Source organism: Dunckerocampus dactyliophorus, chromosome 6, assembly GCF_027744805.1.
Source record: "Dunckerocampus dactyliophorus isolate RoL2022-P2 chromosome 6, RoL_Ddac_1.1, whole genome shotgun sequence".
NCBI classification, from domain to species: Eukaryota; Metazoa; Chordata; class Actinopteri; order Syngnathiformes; family Syngnathidae; genus Dunckerocampus; species Dunckerocampus dactyliophorus.
Window position 1 is genome coordinate 9,273,134 of NC_072824.1, and position 24,802 is coordinate 9,297,935.

The window sequence follows — 24,802 nt, forward strand, 5'->3', positions numbered from 1 at the left end:
GAAAACACAATCTTTCTTTTGGCTCTCATGACATTGGCGACTTAACATGTTGATGAGGTGCCATAAGACTGATTCTAGCTTAGAAACTGCACTGATTTCTTTATTTTCTGTTCCCAGTTAAACAGGAAACAGAAGCAACATGACTGAAATCAGTATTGTCTCTGTTTTTAATGCATAAAGGAAGAGCTATTTAGGAAGTCAAATAGTTTCATTACAACTAAATAAATGCTAACACTTTGACAGTTAACATGATTTATTACATTTATACATTTATACATTTATGTTGTGCAACACTGAAACTTAAAAGGTTCCAATTATAAATATAAATAAATACAATAAATACACATATATATATATATATATATATATATATAATGAAATGCTAAGTTAAGAAATGCTGAGAAAGATATAATAAAACAAATATAAAGCTTAAATCTATCTAAATATGAATGTGGAATCATTAAAATTAAATTTATAAAATAAATTTCTTAAAAAGGGCCGCACAGTGTTCTAGTGGTTAGCATGTTGGCCACACAGTCATAGTCAGGAGATCAGGAAGACTCGGGTTCGAATCTCTGTTGGGTATTTCTGTGTGGAGTTCTGCCCGTGCGTGCGTGGGTTTGGAGTACTCCAGTTTCTTCCCACATTCCAAAAACAAAGCGACTTGATGGCCAGATACTGTATGCTGGGCTGAGAATGAATGTAAAATCTACAAGTGGGAGGAAATGAGGGGGGGGAGTCAAAAATAATCACAAACATTAAAATAGGAAAAAAAATGCACAACGTAAAATAAATCCATGAATAAAACTATCTGAATATTTTTTTAAATGTATACATTTTGTATACATTCTTTGTAAAGTAACTTTCTATTGCATCTCCATTCAGTGTTATTCTGTCCCCTGTGACTTTTAAGGAAGCAAAATAAAGCGCTCAAGTGTGATCAGGAACACAATCTGAGGGATTATGACATTTCCTCCTGCCAGCACCAGGATACGAAAATATTAGGCAATCTTAACATTGTTTGCCGGTGCATAGCCGCTCAAATGGTTGCATAATTCAACTATGCTGCTGTTGCAGCTGTTGGCCTGCATACAGTCAGCAGAGCAGCCTATATTTTGTGGAAGGTCACCATAATGAACTCACACATGTTCCATGAAGGAACTCACAAAAAAAGTCAGTGCCAAAGCTAATGACAAGGCTAATTGTTTGTCTTCATTTTTTAGCTCTCAAGATGACGAGAGACCGATATCGCCTTTCTACATGAGGTAGGCCTTCTCTTGCTCTCTCCTAGAAACCTCATTTTACAGTATGTCGCTATGATGCATCATCACCACCACCACCACCACCAGAAGCAATGGTGGCATGCACACTCGGCAGGAAAAAAGCATCGTGACGTACGGTTTTCCCACCACAATGACCATTTCACATGTACGTCAGCAACATGGTGACCTCCAGCTGACACTCTCACTCTAGCTTGTTATCATACAAAATATTGGTATTTAACACATTACACATCAGTCTAAGCACATCAGTCTATAGCACCACTAATTTCTGTCCATTTCTGGACAGCGAAAAAAGCCACATCAGCTTGTTCAGTCAATAATTGAGTGTCTCGTTCGTCATTTTGTTTGCTGATATTACTTTGCAGCTGATATGGGCCCGGGGGGACTGTTTGTACAGTCACACTTTTTATTGCTTTACCCTTGAAAGAACCTAATAGTAGACGTAAAGGCACTTAAAGCGGTCAGCTTAGTGTTTAAAAAGTGGGCTAATTACTAAAACAGGAGGATGTCTGCAGCTGCTATTGTCCTCCATGATGGCAGAAAGTCAAAGAAGTCAACTACAAGTGGACTGACAAACCATTGCATGTGTATTTAACGTGGCCGGAAATACTGTACACTGTAATACTTTATGTAACAGTATAGTAGGCACTGGGAACTGGAAAGCAATCTGATCCAGGAGAATTTTGAATTGGTTAGAAAGAAAATCAAATTAAAGCAAAAAATAATAGTTTTTTGGGGGAGGGTTACTTTCTGGGACCTCCTCATGAATCGTGGAAAACCACAAATAATGGACGCACCAATAATAATTTTTGCCTAAGTCTCACACACTTACATTTTAAATTGTAAAATGTATGTACCAATGACGTGCCGTCAGGAAATATTTTAAAACAAATAACATAAAATAAATATTAATATTAATATTGGTCCATTAAATTGTATTATAAATGTATTTTCTGGATGATTCCAATTGTTTTTTAACATTTTCTTATATGAAAATTGCTGAATTTGCACATTTCCTAATCATGTACAGGGCACACACCTGAAATGAGGCTGCCGTGAGCATCTCTTCCTGGTTTAGGGCCAGCGTTCCCTCTAAGCTGCACGCCTGCCCAATCGCACACTGCTCCAGCATTCTCAGCGCGCATGAAATTTATACAGCGCACAAAATAAAATCCAACATGAACGGTAAATAAACACATGACAGTTTATTCTGTACTATTTTGCAATGCAACTGCAATGTGAGTGACAGGCGACAGAAAGCACTAATAATCTTTAACACATTGACGAACACTGTCCAGCCAATTGTAAGATTTATTTTTACTTAGGCAGCCAATCAATTAATTAACAGTGCGTTATGTAGTATATGCTGCTGTTTTCCAGCTTAGTGTATAGCTAGCGAGGCAGCGGAGTTAAGATAGGTGGTAGTTTTCCCGAGTGTTGCCGAAGAGGAAGGTAGATGGTTGTTTTTTCAGTTCACATTTCTTTAATTATGTTTTTTATTTTAACAAAAGTAAACATATACAACAAATATGGCATCAATTTCAAGTACATTTCCAGGATGAAATAGTGCCACAACAGGCTGTTGCAAAACAGAAAGGATATTTAAAGCGTACATAATTAACAAAATAAACTGTAAACAAGAAAAAAATGGAAAATGAAATAATAAACTCGGTTTCCCACAAGATTCAGGTCATTATTAATGAGATAGTTTTTCATTGTTTTGTCTGAGGTTGACAATAAAGAAAGCTCCATTGTGCAACATGCCTTGCCGTTCTTTCGAACCCACTCATATACAAAATACCACAGAATGGAAGTGTGCACGTCTGATGACATGTCATTTGGCTCATGTCATTTGAATGTATGCTCAGACTTTTGAAAAATTGGGGAAAACATGGATTGCAAGCCCAATCTACCATCTTGGGTGAGCACACAGAGTTGGATCGTGGCGCCTGCCAGTTTGTGTTTGTCAGGATGTCGCCAATAATATAATGTTGCAGAAACATTTATTATGTGCCATGACTTTCTACAGCCTGTGTAATGTCTTTAATGTAAGTGTGACTTCATTATTCTTGCTAATCTGACAATAAATTACATGCAGTATGTCATACGGGGGCACTTGAAACCATTTCATCCTGAAGGGGTCAGGCCTGCGTGACCTGGAAGGTGCTTGTCACTGCCGTCCTTCCATAGATGAAATTAAACGTCATTAAAGTATACAAACAGCAAATGCCGGCTAGAAACTAGATTTACAAACATGTCAAATGCAAGATATTTTTATGCTCTGCTAAATTTATGGGATTGGCAAAACGGAGGATTATATACCCATGCTCACCAGGAGGTGGTCGGACTTTTCCTGGAGTAGGATAGGGTGCATGTACTTTATATGCAGCTACAAGGTAAGAACATAAATGTTTTTCGGTTAATAAAAAAGTAAATAAATGTGACTAAGTAGTATCTGGAAACCATTTGATAAAGTTTTTTTAATTTATTTTTTTGGTTATTCTCTTAATGAGAAACCTGTAATAACGTTTAAAAGACTCCAAAGGAGTCAGTGCCTCACCAGCCATGAACCTCACCACACTCGCCACTAATGAATGATAATGAAAGATGATCAATAGGAGAACGGATGGAATCGGAATCACGGTGTAGCTTTTAGCCTGGTCATCAGGCTACCGCAACAACCGCGCCTCCATCTTCCTATAAAGTTGTAAGTGTTGGTACGCAGCGCCACAGGTCACTGGGCCCTCCTGGCTAGCAGTCTGAGATGATGCAGGCGTTCCTCCAATGCCTTGTCTACATAATCCACACTGCATGCTTGTTGTTCCAGTAACAACTTAGGATCATATATTAAACTGTGCTCACTTTGTTGCAAGTTTTGAGGCTGGATTGTAACAAAGTTGACTGTCGAAAGCTAGTGCTGCTACAGCCGTACAGTATACTGTATTAATATGTTGTTTGTTTTATGCTTTATTATCACTTATCTGTAAATTATTAATGACTTAAGGTGAGTCAAATGGGTTTTCTGTGGGAAAACTGCCTATTTTCAGAGAGAAAAAGCACAAATAGGCGTGTTTTTCCCCACAAAGAAAGTTTTTTTTGGTAATAAATCAAAATGCTCAATCACAAATAGGCAGGGGTCTACTGCACATGTCATAATCTCATAGCATAGTTAATTATAATTAATATAAGTGCAAAAAAAATGATGCTCAAGGATGAATTCTAAAGTGATCAAAAATTGCAGACTTTGCTTTTTTTATTAGCCCTGCTGTCTTCATTACCGTTTTCCTCTCTCCAATATAATCACTAATAAAAATAATGGAATAAAAGAGTATATACACCCACAAAAAAACATGTTTATTAAAATGTTTTGGTTGAATTTTTGAGTAATTTGTTTTTTTGAGCTGCAACAATTAATGAATCGATGATTAATCAATTATCAAAAATTATTTTTTTGTTTGAAATGTAAATATCCTCAGATTTCAATTTTGATTTTGATTTTGAATATTTTTTTATTTTTTTTCATCATCCATGAAAGCAGGTCTATTTTCTTTTGTGTTTTAGGCAAAACAAAATATTCACGCATATCAGATTTGTCTTTGGAAAACAGTGATGGTCATTTTTCCCTCTTTTCTGATATGTTGTGGACCAAACCACTGACTGTTTGTGTTTGGTTCGTATTGCTTTCGTCCGTCTGGGACCTAACCGATTATGCCATTAATCGAAACAAGCTTAAGATGAATCGACTAAGAAAATAATGGTTAGTTGCAGCCCTAGTTTGTTGTTTTTTTTGGCGTCATAGCTTGCTATAACGGACAGACAAAGAAACACAAATACGGCACTCCATAATTTTTCATTTTTTGTAGAGGACAGAAAGTGACAAAATCAAAAAATGATACCAACGCTCCATGGTAGGTAACAGTCTGTGATCCAAGAAGTGGCCAACGCAAATCATTTTTGTTTACGGTTCAGCCACGGCGAAAGTATTTGGTGGTGGAGGTGGATCAGTTCTCCCCCAAACATGCCAAAGTAACTTCAGTTGCGTTTGAAGGCGAAATTGTTTTTTAGTTTCTCTTCTGAGAGAGTAAATGAAAGAAGAAAACACCACAAACAGCAACTGAATTATTTTCATATTCATTGTTAGAATATCCCTGAATGAGACAACTCTGCAACATACTTGTACTTGGTTACATACATAACTCAAAGGCCACTAGCCCCTGCACCACTCTTAAAGCGGTATGTAACTCAGGTCACTGAGGGTCCTGGCTAGTGTCCGATTGTAGTGTAACATGGGATTAACATAGCGGATGGCCGGGGTACACCCAGTACCAGTCTGACCAAACAACTATTATTCAACTTCCCTTTAGGCCTGATTGGATACGTTGAAAGAAAGTCTTGAGTTTGATTAAACACGAATCAACTTGTGTGTTATTAGTGGCTGTGGTGCGTGACACGCTGCCTGGAATGCACTATTTGCATGTATTTTAGGCCATTGAATGAATTTTGCATCATTTTCAGCAGTCAGTCAAAGGTTAAGTCAACACGGGTTAGTCATTAACATGCTTTTGTTGCTTTAACCTGCTGCAGTAAATGTCAGGTGTATTTTTAGCTTGTATTCCTTTCCCTGGTGTTCCCATTAGTCTGTCTAAATGTAATAACAATAAAATTGTTTGTCCCTGCTTGATACAGTTGTCACCTTCACAGTGTACCATCACTCCACATTTAATCATTCTCCGTCATCAGCAGTGTGCCTAGCTATTGCTATGACTGTAAACACGAGTGTTTATGGAAGACTTGCACAGGTCACTCTACACGCATTCATATAGGTCAGCGCCCCACAACTTGTACCACGCCCCACATCCTTTGGAAAACTCTTTATTTCCTGCGGAAGGCAAATGCTCTGTCAGTGTAATACAGATATCATCAAAGTTTTATACTGTAGTCATTTGACAAATGGTCAATGACTTATGGATAGTTCTTTGACCATGCCCTTACAAAGACATTTAGTTGACAGCCGCTATGTTTTTTGCTCAAATTGGACAAATATGGGCTTAAACGTATGTAACAAATTTTGTGGTGATTCGGCTAAACACCCTGAAGTTACAGTGGATATTTTGTATATAGTTAATTGGCTAAGTGAGATTAGTCAGTCAGACTAATGGGGTTTAATAACAGCGCCAACATGCCGTGTATTTGTGACAAAAATAGTAGCACAGGCTACATAGTAGGGGTTCACGTTTGGACAAATCTTTACCCTTTTTTGCATCGTAAAGGCGGATAAATGCTAAATCTATTTTTACTAGGGGTGTAATGATTCGTTTTAATCACGATTCAATTCAAATCATGATTTGTGGTTGCCTATAAGATTCAAGGACGAAATTGTTTTCATTTAGAACGATACAATCCGAATCGATTCAGTAACTTTTTAGACAAAATTCAACCAGTGTGGCTGTGAAATAATTACCTGAATACGAGACAGAGCAGGTGAAGTTTCCTAGGTCCCGTTGTTTTTTGTAAGGTACTCAGGTATATATTATTAATAATGCCGACATACATAAGAATAAATTATCAATGACTGAAAAAAAATTATTAAAAATGCAATACAAAATCAGGATGAACAGAGGGTGGTATAGCTTGCCATGATTCATTATTTACTTTAAATAGTGCAATACAATCCTGCGCTTTGAACCCGAAGGTGAGGGACATTATGCAAATTGCTCAGCAAATGAATGTGGTATGGTATCTTCAATTAGGTGTTGAAACTTTCTCACCTGTACGGGCTGATGGCAGCAGGGGCTTTTTTTAGTGCTTATAATCCTCCTGATCAGAGCAGCCATTTGAAAGAACGGTACAGCAACTAGCAAGAATACACAAGCGCACAATGTGTTTTGACCTGGACACACCGCACTGGATGTTGTTACTAAGCGTCACTGATACTGGACCATAAACTACCGTCTACAGGCGTAGAAAACATCCTTACTTTGCATATCCCCATAAATGTCACTTAAAAGGAGTTTCAAATAAGGAAAGATGAGTTAAATATGAAGACTGAATGAAGTGGTTATTTTGGTCCGTTACCAAAAGAAGAAACAAATCAACTGTATTTCACAGGTCCACTACAACTGCCATGGCCACCACAAACTTCTTTATCATTAAAAGTGCTAAAAAAAACACACTCGTATAAAGCCTGTCGGCCTTAAATCCAATGCTTTATTTCCTGGTATCGATTCAATCGATTGATTATCTTTTAAACAACGTTAGGTCAATATGTCGGCCGGAATGGCAACTTGCTGAACACAGATCGATGTAGTGGATGAATCACTACACCCCAAATTTTTATAGTTGTATGGAAAAGAGGCTAGGAACAGAGGAGTTGCTGTGTCACAGGGAATAGCACAAAACCTTAACAGGTGTGTGCAAGATGTCATACCTGTACTAGACCAACAAAAGAAAGTACAAATAGTCATAAATGTCACTGAAGGGAGCTGCCAACATCACCTGGAGGCTCAACGAGCCCCTGAGGGTTAGGTTAGTTGACATTGCTCAGTGACCTTTTGTTACTCTTGAATGTGTCGCGTTAACTTACCTTCTTTCCCGCCTACCTGTCCTTTTTCAGTCCCCACTGCTCACCTGTGCTTCGCTCACCTGAAGTGATAGAGTAAGTTGTGTCATAACGTGATGTTGTGTGAGCAGACTCATTATTTTTCGTCACAATTAAAAGCATGATGATATTTTTCCCATCCTGCATTTAGCATCCTGGACAGGACCATACGTTCAACGGTGGAGCAGCACCTCTTCGACGGCGACCACGCCTCAAATGGCGATCATTTGAACCCGAGGCAGATGTCTCCGTGGTCCGCGCTGACTGCCAGACAGCGCCGGCATCATCGCAGAGAGCAGCAAGAGGACGGCTCGAGTCCCAGAGAAAGAAGCAGGTATATTGTCAAGATGATGATGAACAGTTGTATGATCGTCCTAAGGCACTCCTTTCAAAAACACCACTAAAAGCTGTTGCAACAAGAGCAAGCAGCATATAATGCATCATCTTGACTATACGAAGCAACGTGAACACACGCTTGCACACGTAGCGGATGTGATATCTGTTGAGTCCCCTCACCCATATTATTCAGCATGTTTTTACTCACAAATGAATCCAGATTTTTAAAGTGTAAGCCTGCTACTTGAAGGCTTACAGCAGAACCGATCTTTTGAGCCACATTTTGTGAAACTCGGCGCTAAAACAATGTATTATATGCTTTTTTTTTTTTTTTTTTTTTTTTTTTTTTTTTTTTTTTTTTTTTTCAAAATTCCTGTTTTCTTAAATACCGGTAAGCAGACATACCTTGAGCATAGCACCCCGATTATGGGTGATGTGGTATCTTATCTATTGACTGCAATATTCAAAATGTTGACGCAAATATTTTACAAATCTCACTCCAAAGAAGTTTGACTGGAAAGGCTCTCTGCATTATCAATTTACCTTCTCCAAAACTTTGTATGTTTCTCAAGAAATTATATTTTTAACATTTTGGAGGATGAGGAGCGAGAAGCATGCAGTGTTTTGACTATTACGATGACATCAAAGGAGCATGCAAGCGAGTGTTGTCATCACATTTGTACGCAAAAATAAATAGGTATTTTGAAAAAAACAAGGCTCAAAATCAAACATTTCAGCAAGGAATAACAAACTTAGCTTAGGAGCATGCAGCATATACTGCAACTACATGACTTTTTCAGATGGCATCGAAGGGCATACAGCAAGTATTTGATGCTGGCAAAATGCAAAAGAAAATCCGTGTTTTGAAAAAATGAGGCCAACATCAAGTATTTCTGCAACAAATGTCAAACACGGTTTGAAAGCTTCGAAGCAAGCAGCATAGCATGCAACTTCCTGACTTTTCTACATAACATCAAAGGACGTCTAAGTATTTCTGCAAAGAAAGAAGATGTCAAACACATTTTACAGGCTTAGGACACAGCACTTTCCTGGATGACATCAAAGGACATTCATATGGTGAGCATGTGACAGCTATGCAAAAATAAATACATACTGTAGTTGGAAAAAATAAGCCCAAGATGACATATTTCTGCAAGGAAAGAAGGCGTCAAACACACATGAACAATGAATAACAAACAAGATGTCAGTTTGTGACCTCGGTGCAACACTCAACCGTCAACAAGCGCCGGTGGGACGTTATAGCATTTTGGGTGAATTCATCCTGCCCACTGGGACGCAGTGGAAAGGCAACAAGTGAAGTCACAGGCAGTAAGAAGCTAATCCTTGTTGACGGACACCTGGTGGAGTCTGATTAGACGAGTCCATGCATCAACCAAAGACTGCACAAAATGTCAATACACACACGTGGACAGTAAATAGAATTAAGAGGCAATGCTAAACAGCATCAAGGCTGCTGGAGGAGCTACTGTATAAGTAAAAGTGTGCTTTGGCACTTCCATCCTTTCTCCTCTCCTCACAGAGCTGACACCAACAAGGAGAACATCCCATCATCAAGAGGCGGTAGGAGAAGCGCGGGGGTGGACTCCGTTGGCGGCGGCGGTGGCGTGGGCATAGACTCACAGCCTGGCCATAGCGCTCCGGTGGTGCGAGCGCCAAAAGCCAGGAAGTGGAAACACAACCCCACGCTGGTGCAGCTCAACCAGGACACCCACAGAGTGAGTCTTCCTGCTTTGCCTTTTGCCGTCTTTTGATAGGCCGCTGTGTATTCTCATAGGCTTTGTTTAAACTCTTTGCGGTCACATGTAGGTTACTTAGTGCTTCAGGACAACCTTGCATAATGGCTTAAAATTGGTGCTTAATTTTTTTAAATGTATAATTTTCTAAGTGGGCTGCACGGTGGCCGAGTGGTTAGCATGTTGGCCACACAGTCAGGAGATCTGGAAGATCTGCTTTCAAATCTCCGTTGGACATCCCTGTGGAGTTTGCATGTTCGACTTGAAATTCTTCATAGGGATGAATGAATAGTGTGAATGATTGTTTGTTTACATGTGCCCTGCGATTGGCTGGTGACCATTCCAGGGTCTACCGCGCCACCCACGTAAAGTCAGCTGGGGTAGGTTCCAGTATACCCCCGTGACCCTAGTGGGGATGAAGCAACATCAAAAATATATGGATGGATTTTCAAAGTGTTGGCTTTTTGGGGAACACGCTTGTCAGGGTGAAAATTACCCTGCATTTTTAACATCTTAAATGTTCATTGGTCGCAGGGGTATGCTGGAGCCTATCCCAGCTGACTATCCCAGCGAGACTTTGGACTGGTCGCCAATCGCAGGGCACATATAGACAAAACAACCATTCACATTCTCATTCACACCCATGGACAATTTAGAGTCGCCGACGCATGTTTTTGGAATGTGGGAGGAAACCGGAGTACCCGGAGAAAACTCAGGCACGCACAGTTAGAACATGCAAACTCCACACGGAGATTCGATCCCACATCTTCCAGATCTCCTGACTGTGTGGCTAACATGCTAACATGCGACTCTAAATTGTCCATAGGTATGAATGTGAGTGTGAATCGCCCGAAGTCAGCTGGGACTGAGGAGAAGCGGCATAGAAAATAGATGGATGAATGAACAGGATAAATGAACATTTAAGGTTACTTTTACCTATTTTTCTAGCTGAAGGAGGTCGGTGGCGTGTCAACCTTTGAGAGAACCAGGCCCGGCCACATGGAGCCACTTAAGAAAAGGTGAGCACCTCATAATCTTTGAAATATTATGACATCCCAACTATCCCGCCCCATCCCGTAACGGCTTGTTTTGGGTCGACAAGCTTGGGTTGGCAGCCACCCGCAGATCTCAGCGTCGTTTCATGTTTATACGGTACACTGAGCCACTCAACAGAATTCCTTCTGATTTTCCAGGAATCACGCTTCAAGAAAAGATGACCTTCCTTCTCTCACACAGGTAGGATCGATCACTGTCTCTCTCCTTAGCTTTTCTTTTTTGGTGTATTTTACTGACCTGCTCTTACATAAAAAGTCCAGATTAAACCTAATTTAGCTTAAAAAAAATTTCAACACTCCTGCTAGTTTGAAGTTGACGTTCTCGTCCGATTTCGGATCAACACTTGCAATAAAAGTACTGTTGTGGTCATCGTTGTTCACTTGCGACAAAATCCAGGTTTAAGCCCTATACATAGTATAAAAGTATAAAATGTATGGTCCATGAACAGATCGAACTGGAGTCATGGTGTAGCTTTTAGCTGGTTGTTTGGAGCCTTGCTTTAGCACTAGCTTAACTCTTTCCACAGAGGGCTGCATATTGAAAAATAAAAGGCTGCATTTTGAGATTTATTTAGTTTTGTAAAAAGACAAAAAATGATGGCAGTTGTGTTACTATTATTTATTAGTCTCAACATGTGCACTTTTTTTTTTTAATCGTGCCTTTTTGCTTTTCAAAAAACAATTAATGTGCCACGGTCCAAAAAAGGAAATAAAAAAAACGAGCAGAGGGCTGCAACACTTTGGACACCCCTGCATGGGAGCTAGCATCTTGCAGTGACAGTACGTCCTTACATGGTTAAAACGGAGAGGTTCTCAAAAGGGCAAGATGTTTACTGGGATTTAACTGGTTTAGCGTGGCAAAGGTACAGATGTGTGTGTTCAAGTTACGTTCAAGTTTGTCTTCTATTTGGTGGATTTATTAAGCCGTGGCAGCAACGAAGAAGAAGAAAGTAGAGTTTCACTTTTGCGTCTCAGAGCACACTTCTATGGTGCATTTACAAACCACCAAACAAAATGCGAAATCTCATATTTTAATGAAAAACAAGTTCAGTGATGCATAAAGATATAACAATTGTGGGCTTTGTAACAATGGTACGTGTATTATGTACATTTTACCTGTATTATCACATACTTTTAAATTAGGGTAAATGGGATGTGTTTCTGTGGGAAAAAAAATAAACTTGATAATTGTTTTGACCAAAAATCTGTGAATTTGCAGGGATCCACTGTACGTATATATTTTTTTAAATATTTAATCTTGCTTGGGTTTCAGTTTTTGCAGACACTCACTGAAAGGAAATTATAATTAATATAATATAATTAATTCTGCAATGGAATCACTAAAAAAAGGGATTCTACCAAAATTTGTGGAATAACACATCAAAAGTGGCGCAAAAACCTGAACTGCCATATCTTTTGCTTATTAATGAAAAATGTAATGCATCTCAGATTTTTGTGCATGTTACTTAAGATAATTGCATTTTTAAAAAATGATTATTATTGTATTTAGGCATTTCACCAGACACTCACTTCACGAGACGAGACGATGCACGAAATTGGGTCTCAGAACGAGACAAGATGACATTTTAACATTACTTTTAAGAAAACACAATGACAAAATATACAACAATATATTGCAATCTACTCAGGGTTTCCCCTAGGATTTTTTGAAGCGGTGGTTGTGGGCTGCATTGGAGGACGGACTGCCGCCACTGTTTCGTGCTGTTGCTGCGTGTGCAATTTTTCTTTTTTGTGACAAATAACAATTCTCTGAGTTCTTTTTTAATTAACTTACTTCATGTTTTTCAACAACCAGCAGAACATGAACCGAGAACATTGCAAAACTGTTAATTTAATGGCAAAGTTGCTGAGAGCACTTAAAGTGAGAGTCTAAAGCAGGGCTGTCAAACGCATTTTCACTTAGGGCCACATCGACATAATGGCTGTCCTCCATGGGCCAGATGTAACTTATAAATAAAACTACATGTAATTGAATATAATGTAAAATAAACGTAACAACTCCTTAATGTTAAATATAACAATTATAATAATAAATTTATGACTTATTCAAGTGACAAACATTACAGTTGCATAGAAAAAAATATCTTTTTATCTTATTTACTTGTTGCTCTGTTGTAACATAAATCATTTGAATTTGTCATCTTATGAAACCCACACTACTCCATCAATCAAGGATCAAACTATCCAAGTGAATTAAGAAAAATAACAAAAAACACAGGTGATGACATTAACTTTGTTCAAAACGTTTTTGTCAAAGTTAAAATGGGCTTAACTACTGTAGAATCAACAATTGTGAGCTGCTAACAACATGAATGACAGATGTAGCATTTTACAAAAAAAAAGGCTGCACACAGTCTTGCATCCAACTGATGGTTTGACTACAATAATTTGTCTGCATACAAACATAATACCTGCAAATACTAAATAATTGCAACAGCAGCTACACATAAATAATATGTAATCAACTAATAATTACAAAATAAAAGTTGACTCAGTTTCCAACTATATTGGTCAAGTTTTTAGGTTAGTAACGAACCTAAAAACTGATATTTTAAAAGTCTGTAATTGGTCGGGACACACCTGCTCACAGACCTTCAGCATGCACTGCTTCAAAAAACGCTCCCTCTGAAAAAGACTTGGAAGCGTGGGCAATTTCTTCAGCCACAATAAAGCTAGCTTCCACTGCCGCATTGTTTTTGGCTGTGGATTTTGTGACCACACTCTGCTGCAACCGCAGTTTGCCTTTTAATTCTTGGGCAATTTGTTGCTTTTCTTGAAGGCTAGCTTTGGCGTACTTAGCTCCGTGTTTAGTGTCAAAATGCCGACGCAGATTGTACTCTTTAACAACAGACACGCTTCGTAACACAAAAGACATACTGGTCTTTCTCCTTGAAGCACAGACAAGCACCCCCCTTCCCATCTTTCTTGAAACGGTCTTCCATCCGCATCAACTTTTCTCTCCCTGGACATTTTGGGATCATTATTTATTTGTCAATTCAACTCGTTGGCATTGATGTAGAGACACTGTTGTTCACTTCGTATTGTAGTCGACAGGCATTGTGGGAAATGTAGTTTTTGATCAAAGCACGCTTTTGACCTATTTAATTGCTCTCGCGGGCCACATAAAATGACATGGCGGGCCATATTTGGCCCGCGAGCCTTGAGTTTGACACCTGTGGTCTAACGTGTCAAGTGCCCTTTTGTTACCTGACCTATTTAGTCGGATAGTACTATGTGACTGGTGCAAAAGTACAACATTTTGTATGAGTTGACACAAATCCAAATTGAATTTGATGCCTGTTTTAGAGTAATACAAATACATGGGAAATGAATTGTTCATTAATAAATATAGTTCAAAATAACACAATTAACAAAATAACAATTTAAATATTTTTGTTACAGAAATTTGTCCTGTATAAAGAGTATAAATTCAGAGCCCAGGGTTATGACAGCACAGGTGTATCCAACTTGCAGTACTATTAAAGATACTTTGACAAAAAGAAAGTAGAGATGAGCTGTTTGTGTTTTACTGTATGTGACTGCCAGCATTTAAATGGCACATCTCCACCCAGTGTGCTCATTTGTCATTAAATACAGGCGTCATGTTCGAATAGAACACTTGTAAAAATACTAAGAGGTGAAGCAAATGTTATTTGGTCAACTACTCAACATCAGCTGGTGAACTACCTGTTGGAGACCCCTGTGATAGCATCACTGTCTACAGCTGGACACACTACTACGTGTTTCTCTTGAACAACTTTGACACACAACTAGTGTTTTGAAGACAAGCCATAAGTATTTTAATGATAACAAGAGTGCAAGATTGTTAAGTGACATTTTAAAGAAGTGATGATGATTGTATCCCATGAATGTAATAGCCACTTGTACAGTGGCTCTGAGCTAGCTAGATGCCGCCAGCCAGGCAATAAAGAAAGTCAAATGAGATTGACTTGATTGTTAAAGATAGGCTTAGCATGTGACAAGCGGTCGTTCATTCTCCTGAAACAAAGAAACAAAGTGAAAGTCAACGTGTCGCTTATCTGGTCACTGTTCTGCACTCTCTGTGTATGCTAGCGGCCCCGCCCTCAACCACCGAGACAAAAAGACTCACTTCGTTCATCGCGTTGTTATATTGAACAAACGCGCCAAGGTGATGAAACCAATGCAGTGAATCTCTTCCTGCCTCTTTGGCGGAGAGAGATGAAGAAAACAGACGCGCGTGCACATGGCAACATGTTGAGGCTGGCAGAATGATCAAGTTCATTGTGTGATTCATTATTATCGGCCAAGGCCTAATGCCCACGAGACTTTTTTTTTCTGAACGAGAAATCTTGTCACGATATCTCGTGACACGTCGTAATTATTATGGGTGTAACGATACACTAAAATGTCATTTCGGTTTGGTTCAGTTTCTTGAAGTGCTCGGTTCAGTTAATTTTCGGTACAAAATGCGAGCAGAACTTTTTGTAAATGAATAAAAGCGACCCATTTGGGTGATATTTCAAATAAGTTAGACTGATTTTTTTTAAGTAGAATAATAATAAAATAAACAGTTGTATTTAAACAATTGTTTAAACATTGTAGGGAAATGTAATGGACAGTTACAGTTAAATAACTCTCTGTTGCACGTGAAGTCCAACCATCTGTCGTAAGTGAAAAAGCGGACACGTGATGGCTCTTTGACAACATCACTTTTAGCTTTTTCATAAAGTGCTGGTATAACTTTCTGGCTAAAGAGAGGACATGATGGTATTTCGTAGCCAGGTTCAAGAACTGTAATCATATACAGTCATGGAAAAAATGATTAGACCACCCTTGTTTCTTCATCTTATTGATCCATTTTAATGTCTGGTACAACTAAAGGTACATTTGTTTGGACAAAAATAATGATGATAACAAATATAACTCATAAGAGTTTCATTTAAGAGCTAAGTTCTTACATAAAGAGCTTTTGAGCTATTTTTGTTGTCATTGTTGTATTTGTCCAAACAAAGGTACCTTTAGGTGTATCAGGCATTAAAATGAACGTGGTCTAATCATTTTTCCATGAATATACTTAAAGCCAGCGCTCTCAACAACTGAATATGGCGTAATCTCATGACTATAAAAACTCCAATACCAAGTGTTACTGCTTTGGCCCGGTCAGAGTTGCTTGCTAGATGTTGTTTATATGCTGAAGTTATCGGTGTTTCCACTAACCTGCTTTGTCTTTCTTGTAGATGTAACATTCACTGCCTGATGATGCCGTTTTAAGTGCGCTAACATGTTAGACGTGTTTCCTGCAGAATACCAGATATCCGTGGAACAATGGTGACACACAACTTTGGATTTATCCACTTGCCTTTGTCCATCCGTAATTTTAACAGGGAAGCCGAAGTGTTCCCAAACAGGAGACCGTAGTGAGATGGGAGGATCCTCCAGCTCAGGCTTCTCACTTACATTTGCCATGATGCCATTTGTCACGCCTGCGAGCTACTAGTGTTCTTCCCCCTCAGTCAGTAGTGTCCGACATGCAGAGGCGTCCGTGCGGAAACTCGCCCAGCACTTTAGTTCTGTGTGAAGCGCTTCGATCACTTTAGTAATAAATTTTATGAGAAAAATAGCATAAAATATACCCGAAACAGTACGCGAGTGGACCAATCCGAACATGCGGAACCAAAACCATTGAATAGATCCATGTGAACCATTACAGCCTTAGTAATTATAATCCCTGAAAGGGAAATAAATGTATTATCAGTGTATTTTGTAAGACAAGCAAAATGGTACTATTGGGGGAAAAAAAGTACATGGTAAAAAAAAATCTCTTGTTTGTAGAAATAATTTTAATCTTGCTTGGATTTCAGTTTTTGCAGACTACTGTGTTTAACCAATTTTAAAACTCACTTTTGACTGAAAATGTGGCCAGCATATGCAACGGTTGCACTTGTATAGCAGTTCCTTAAAGGGTTTATGACAACCACAGTTGGACTCTGGAAAAGATGATTCCAACGAAAATTAACCACTGCGGGGAAAACGGCTTGTGTTGGAGTGTTGATGTTCCACTTTCACACTCATTTCTAATGCACCGTTGCTACTGCGTCACATAACAGTGAATAGCAATGCAAGGCAATGAGTGAAATGTACTGTCGGGGCCCAGATGGACGCTGGAAGCACCAGAGCAGCCATCTGGTGTGGAGCATGTCCGGCTTGCCATCACTGTCATCATGCATGACCTCATCCTGAAAGCATTGAACGGTGCTCCTTGTTACTTTGGGGCTGCTGGGGTCGGCCGCTATTTGACCTCTGTGTTATGTGTGGAATCACATGGCTGCTATTTACTCTTTAAAGCCCGTAAGACCGGGTCATCTTTAGCGTGGTTGTTCTCACCTTTCTGCACCCGCGTTATACATCACATTGTAGGTTTTGCAAAGATTGGGATTAGCGGCATTTATTTTGAAAAAAAAAAAAAGTGTTTGAAACAAGCGCCCCTGTTTGGCTCACCCTGCTGTTGTACCAGCTGAAGCTCTCAACATGACGTAATGCTGCTTTAAGGGCGCTTGTGTCAACTGTGTTTGTGTGTGTTTTGTAGCTACAACATCTGCGCTAATCCCGGTGGATACTCCACTGAGAATCCCGCATTTGCAACTCGTGTCATATTCAGTAATGATTAAAGGTCCCGTATTGTGCAAAAGTGACTTTTTAATGAGTAATATGAGTCCCTAGATTATGTTTATGAGCACCAAAATATTTTAGTTTTAGTTATACTTAAGTCACCTAAATTGGTTTAGTTTTTGCCTAATATTAGTCAACTAAATTTCACATATTAATCAACTAAAATTACAGTAAAACCAATATAGAAAATATGGAGGATACTACCTGGAAATGCCACTTCATCTTAGTTGTGTTTTAGCGCTGATAATCGCTAGCGGTGTCCCGATATAACTTTTACACTTCCGATCCGATTCCAATATTGCAGCAACAGTGGGTGTGAGAAAAGCGGACCCATTTACTTCTTGATGCATCTGATGTGTAGTTTGATTGCTTGATTGGTCAATGAAATTAAAACTCGCTTTTGAAGTTTGATGAAGGAAAAACCTCCTTTCTCATGGACATGATACCACCACCCTCCAGTTAGATGAGCGCGCCATGTCTATACGCCTACCATTATGTAAATAAAAGGCTTCACTACACATCATAAAATGCAGTTTGGATCTCTGCCAACAGTCAGTTGTGCTACAGACGTGGCGTGGGAGCTGTAAGTTTCATCATGTTGTTTTTATTCAAAGAGGCTAACCTAGGATGAGATTGTTGTTAAAATGTGAGTGTAACGTTAGCACGGTAGATCACATAGCTATGCTAGTTTTGCTAATGTTTGTGTCCTCCTGTCCCACTCCTTAATGTTGCGTCGTTGTATGTGATGTATTGCATCTATTACGTTGGACAATGCGTAAAAATGATACAATAGCGCTTTTTAGAGACATACACACTGTCAGAGATGTGTGGACAAACACAGCCCATTAGCATTAAAGCCACAAACGTGCAAAATGTCATGTTCCCTGTAAAGCTTATACTAAAAGCACTTTTTTTTTCCAGCGTCAAGGCTAGATTTTGGGCCACACACTAGCAGTTCACTATTGGGAGATCTATGAGACAATAATATGGGACCTTTTTAATCAAGAACACGTGAACCCAAAGGGGATAAAGTCATCACACGGCGCTCGCTAACGACTCTTTTTGCAATCATCATTTAATCAATACAAACGCTTGACGACCTCATAAGAACCAAACACTTCACATTTAGTCAAAAGATGTTATTGTCAGTCAGAGACACAACAACATTACATAACAGTGACTCTCCAAGGACTAATAATGAGCCGTGCGTGTGTTTTAATTGCAGCCATTTCCCATTAAAGCTTAACAAGAAAGCACATGGAGTGCGAGTCGTTGTCAAGGGAGTAAGCAGGCGCTAATGAAAGTGTTCCTCTTGGATTTGGATGTTTTTCGATTGCCTTTTTTAAGAGAACAAACAGCCAGCCGTGTAACAAAACAAAAGAAGTCATGCATGAACGCCAACCGCCAAAACAATTACCACTCGTCATCATAATATTATTTGCATCCATATCTCATCATCTTATCTGTTTTGGTGATAATACTGCAGGAAATTTGCGTGCTAAATTTCATTCCAGCCACAAAATGACTAGTTTTAAAGCATATACAGATTTACAGTTAGGGTACATTGCTGTAGCCCAACAGGGGAACCCAAGCAACAATGAATTCATAGTTATCCGTCCGCCAAAATGCTATGTCAGAGTTTCATTTTCACTTTGGTAATCATATTTTTTGGGAGTCGAAAACCTTTTTTTGTGGAGCACTTACAATCAATATAACAAAAATTGGAGGATGCCTGGTGAGATATTGTAGTCGCAAGCTCCCATTTAAATAATTATTTAATATTTAAAAATTTTGATAAAATAATCCATGTTTCCCAAAACATTTGTTTTATTTTATTTTATTTTTTATTACATTATAGTACATTTATTGGGTTTTTTTATTTTAAAAAAATCCTATTTAATTCTTGAAAGAAATGACTTTGTTGGAAAAATGCTATTCAAAGGTAAAATTAAATGTGAAAGATCTGAAATTCTGTGAATCTTTTAATGAATAATCATTTTTCCTGTAGCTACATAGCATAACCTAGCTAGTTGCTAACAACAGTAGCCAACAGCTTTCACCCAGGGTGATAACGTCTTAATAATGATGACGTATAATGACATGGTTAAGTTATTTTTACACTTATATACCAAGTCCAAAATGTTACTAAAATCATGGCCGGTAAAGTTAATGAAGGTATATGATAGCCACAGCTTGACCCTGGAACAGATTAACAGCAGTTCCCCAGGGACAAATTGTGGATGGTGTTAAAAACAATTGGATCCGAGTGCCACCCTTCCAGTAAGTAGCCTGTGGTCCGGTAGCGGTGTGTCCTGACTCTTGATCTTGTTTTCCCTAAAAATAGCCTGGGCCCACGCCCAGAGACAGGAAATGGGACTCCATCAGTTTGGTGTGAAGTGATCCGCGGACATGCTCTAAATATACAACCTCTACTGTACGAGCCTGACGGGTTGTTTAGAACAATTGATTGAAATGTTTTGTGTCTGAATGTGTTGTCTAAGCTGAGTGTTTGTCGTTAGGCTGAAAAAAAGATCTGTCAGCCTACGTGTGCTGGCTCACAATCTCGCTCTTTTTCTTTTTTCTTCTTCCACCACTCCTCCCCTCCTCCTGCCGATGTGAAACAAACAGTCCAGGGTGGGGAATCAATGCTTGGCAGGCTGGAGAGAGAGAGAGAGAGAGAGAGAGAGAGAGGGAGGATGGAGGAAGAGAGGGCGGAGCCAGAACGCTCCCACTCTGGCCTGTAAATCCACAAACAGATGGGCGGATCTTTTGGCTTGCCCCGGTGTCCAATGGCGAGCCGGGACCCGCCCCCTCTCTTCTCCTGCGTGTGTGTGCGCCTCAACTTAAAGAGTGTGTTCCCGAGCTTGCTCCTCAAGTCAGCATAGCTGAACGCTCCTCTTCTTTTCTCTCTCATGGTTGTGCAGACGCTCAGGATGAAGATCCAGGAGTCGCCCGCCGTTTGCGACCCCAGGGTCGGCGGGGGCGGGGAGGTGCGGGCCTCAGGGCCCGAGCGGGACAAGGCGAGCTGCGAGGACGTACCCCGGCTGGACCTGACGGCGCTGAGTGAGGACAGCAGCAACTGGGGAGGTGAGGAAGCTGAGTGGATCTTTGGTGCAGTGCATCTGTGGTAGCTTTCGGCGCTTGCACCTCTTGCAGGATTGATGAGGGGAAGATGTCCTTAAGCACCCTGTCAAAAGGGTGCAGCCTTTACTGGCTTACTTGATAGGCAAGTAAACAATGCCCAGTGCTTGCTTTCACAAGCTAAAGCAGACACTTTCTTGCAAAAGGTCAATACATAGTGTATTTAAGGCAGGGCAACCCAGGCCTTGTTTGCTTGGCCTTTAGCTGCTCATTTTACCTCATTCTAATGTTATTGTTGTTTCTTTTTCATTAAATGCTAGTCATGTTACTGTTATGATCACGAATGTGCTCCATTGGGGCTTCCTGTTCATGCTCGTTGCAACTCTTGAGTCACATGATCAGCATGTTCACTGGAAAAAAGCACAAGCGTTATTTTGGCGCTCGGGTAATATCACAGCGTTAGTTAGTTTGTGTGCACAGAGGAAGTCATGCACAGTCACCATACGCCCCAACTGGGGTTGTTTTTTAACAGTTGATCAGCATGCCTGGGATGATGAACAGGTTCATGCCATGTTGTTTTTACAAAAGAAAACGTCCCAAGTGTACTTTTCTCTCATGCACACCTTAGAAACAAAAGAAAATGACGGGAAAACATAAGCAGAATGTCCGATAAGCAGTAGTGCAGGGAACCAGGGTTGCACAATGACAACAAAGTTGGAAATGTCCCGTTGGAATTAGAGCGATTTAACGTGAAGTTGGCAAAATTGAATGCAAAATTGGGCGTAATTTTGGTCACTTCAACATTTTGTTTTTTAAATAACTTGATGTTTTTATTTTTAGGTCATTAATTACCGCAAAAAATATCCAACTTTGATTATTTCTATACACCCCAAGGGCTACATCGCTAAGTTTCCAAACATACATGTAGCATCCCGACATTGAACCAGCATGCAGCTTCGCTTTGTTTTTGGTAAGGAAGAACTTGATTAAAGTACACGTTTTAGTTATTATTTCTCTTTAAATCCTGCATAAAATGTCCAACTTGGACTATTCCTATAATAATCAAGTGCTAAATTGCTAAACTTCCCATGGAAAGTGTCTTAAGTAAAACATTCAACTCGCATGCAGGTTAGCTTTGTTTTTGGAGACAAGAGCTTTGTAATTTGTATGATAAACAGAAAGAATTAAACCCAAGCACAGCAATTATTTATGAGGAATGAAAGTACAAAAGTAGTAACTCATTTATTAAACAGGATTTGTGTTATAATACATAATATTTTGTATTTCCTTTGTAAAAAGTTGCAATCTACCCCCAAAAATGTGGCATCCTTACTTAATGGCAATGATACAGTACCCAAAGGATGGTGACAAAAATGTTTTTTTCTTGTAGTAAAGTCACACTGCAGCCTTCCTCAGTGGTGAGTCAGCAGTGCTAGAATAATAGTAGTAGGACTGGAGGATATATGCACGCTGTCTTACTGTATAATTGGGCCCTGCGGGCATGGCGGGGACATCTTTATCCCAGCAGACTTGGTGCCAGGGACTGTCATGGTGACCCGACAGTCGCCTCTGCTGCGTCCTTGTGCGTCTGCCAACAACGTGATTTGGCGTATTTAAAGCTTCTTGTGGCAGTCAACGCCTCCTCTCGTGCTCCTTTTTATAGGTTTTGTTCACATGGATGCTGTGAAACGCGTGCCAGAGCAACGCGTACTGCTGTAACCCTTAAATATTAACCTGAAGAAAGTTATTTGCACAATAACAGCTTCATAACAAAAAGGCAAAACATGCAAAAGCTAATATTTGAAAGCGGTTCTTAAAGTGAAACCTGTGGAAAACGTCACTGTTAGCGTTTCTAACACTGAAATTCGGCTAAAAACAACAATGGCGGAACACAGTGCTGTTGTAGCATTGGTGTTCATAACATTTCTTGAGCAAAGTGTACAATTTACAAAGCCGCTACTCATGTGCCCAGTGGATTCACATACATAACTACAGTCAAATAACATATACATACTCCGATGTCGTGCAGTTGGTGCAAATGCGGGTAGCATTTCTTTACTAAAAGTTGCCAACTACTGGCCTGGCATGGATACGTTGGACAACATTGTCGTCTACGTGAAATGTAGCCGCATTATTGTGTAAATGTAGTAGGCTAACTCATGATACAATATCAGTATCATATATTTTGACACCGATAATAACGAAACACAGAATTAGAATGTAAAATCATTGATATAGCAGAAGGAGTCAGTCTCACTACATCACGGAATCAAGCATATGTGACAACGCGCTTAAATCCCATATTGAGCTGATACAAAGCACGCATTACGTACAGATATCAAAATACGTATATATGCAGACGATTAGCAGCACATAGTGATTCTATACAAAGTGCCATCACGTGAACTGAAATCGCTTTGACAACATTGTACGTAAAACTTATCAACTTGGTTGTAGTTGTGTACGCATGCTAGGCTAACTCGTGATACGATATTATTGGGATATTTTGCCAACAATACCAATCATATCGCGACAAGTCATGTGTAGTATTCTGGTCACTAGGCGTCATTAATGATGCATTGCTAAGAAATGACATTATATTACATTACATTGACACTGCATGTAGTCAGCGATGGCATGTCCGGCATTATAGAGTGAAAAAAGAAAGTTCTCCTCCCATTCAGTGTGGAAGTGGTACGTTTTTGGCTTCTTACTTTGTCCTTCTTCCCAACTCCATTTGAAACCCTTTCTTAAATTTAGGATAAATAAAATGGAGGCTAACTAGTTAGCTTGGTAGAATGCTATGCTTAAAACGACGGCCATCTCTTGTGTCGCTGCAGTGATCCCGTACCCTGCACATGAGTTGCTCAATGTGGTGTAAACAAAGAATAATAGGAGTATAAAAGTGAGTATAGGAGTGTTATTTCATGCCTACAGGGCTCTAATAATGGTAAAAAAAAACTGCAGTTAGAAAGTTATAAACAGTTTTTTATGCTCTAAATATGAAAGTATTCCATTTATTAATATTGAATCCTACTTCACTTATCACGGTCGAGTCTGGAATCAGTTAACCGCGATAATGAAGGGACAAGTGTATATTTAAGTGAAATGACATTGTAAGAATAATACAAATCAATTGTAAGAATAATTCTTATGCGTAGGGGATAGGACGAAGAGGACAGGTACGAACACGTGCAATGTAGACAAGGCCAGAAAAAGTCCTGATTGACCTTTACCTCGGCTTGGCACCATGCTTGAGTGATCAGGAACATTGTGCCGCCTTGGACAACCTTTAGCGAAATGGCACGCTGGCATGTTTTGTGTTTTCATCAGTCCACTTCAACTGGAAGCATCAGCGTTGATTTAAACGTTAATCCAGAATGCCACAGACTCTCTTGTCCACACAAGGACATAAAAAGCGTGAAGGAGTGTTTTCACCTGGGCGCTGTGTGATGAAGTGCACGTACGTGGAGGAATTTGAGCAAAGTCACCGCAGCTAAGAAAAATACGCACGTGGGTCTTTTTTGTTTAGTTTTTTTTTGGACACCTTGGATGTTTTGACTGACGCTCGGCTTCTCGTAAAGGTTGTTTTTACTCCATCTCATCTTCCATTGAGGCTATTGAGGCTATCCTCCCTGTGAAGGTTGTTTGCCAGAGGTGTGAACTCAAGTCAGTCCACACCCACCGCTGGCCGCGGCCATCTACGGGCCTGCGGTTGTTTTTTTACTGTCCCGTGGCACTTTGTAAAAAAAACAAAACTATTAAACTAGAAAACTACAAAAAAACAACCGCAAAAATGGCAAAAAGCAATAATTTTGCAAGACTTAAGGCTAAATAACGACAGCGTATAGTCCTAATATTTATTGAAAATATAGCATAATGTTGAAAAATTGAAGGAAATAACATTTGTAATATGGGAAACAAACTAAACAAATAAAATGTTGCAGTTTTTGGAAAATTAAGTTGGGAAAAAAGTATGATATTTAGCTATTATAAATTACCTATTGTATTAATATTACCATA

At 39.4% G+C, this 24,802-nt stretch overlaps 1 protein-coding gene across 4 annotated transcripts in view; it reads left to right on the forward strand.

Moving 5' to 3' along the window:
* The window catches only part of fam13a (family with sequence similarity 13 member A), an 83,515-nt gene that overhangs the window by 44,554 nt on the left and 14,159 nt on the right, over positions 1 to 24,802 (forward strand). For 3 of the 4 annotated variants that reach the window (XM_054778443.1, XM_054778445.1, XM_054778446.1), the window contains 7 exons: positions 1,224 to 1,265; positions 7,897 to 7,938; positions 8,033 to 8,215; positions 9,758 to 9,953; positions 10,920 to 10,990; positions 11,165 to 11,207; positions 20,623 to 20,785. In XM_054778443.1, the coding sequence (XP_054634418.1) occupies positions 1,224 to 1,265; positions 7,897 to 7,938; positions 8,033 to 8,215; positions 9,758 to 9,953; positions 10,920 to 10,990; positions 11,165 to 11,207; positions 20,623 to 20,785 (740 nt within the window). The remainder of the gene's footprint in view (positions 1 to 1,223; positions 1,266 to 7,896; positions 7,939 to 8,032; positions 8,216 to 9,757; positions 9,954 to 10,919; positions 10,991 to 11,164; positions 11,208 to 20,622; positions 20,786 to 24,802) is intronic. The other variant, XM_054778444.1, reaches the window with a different exon arrangement.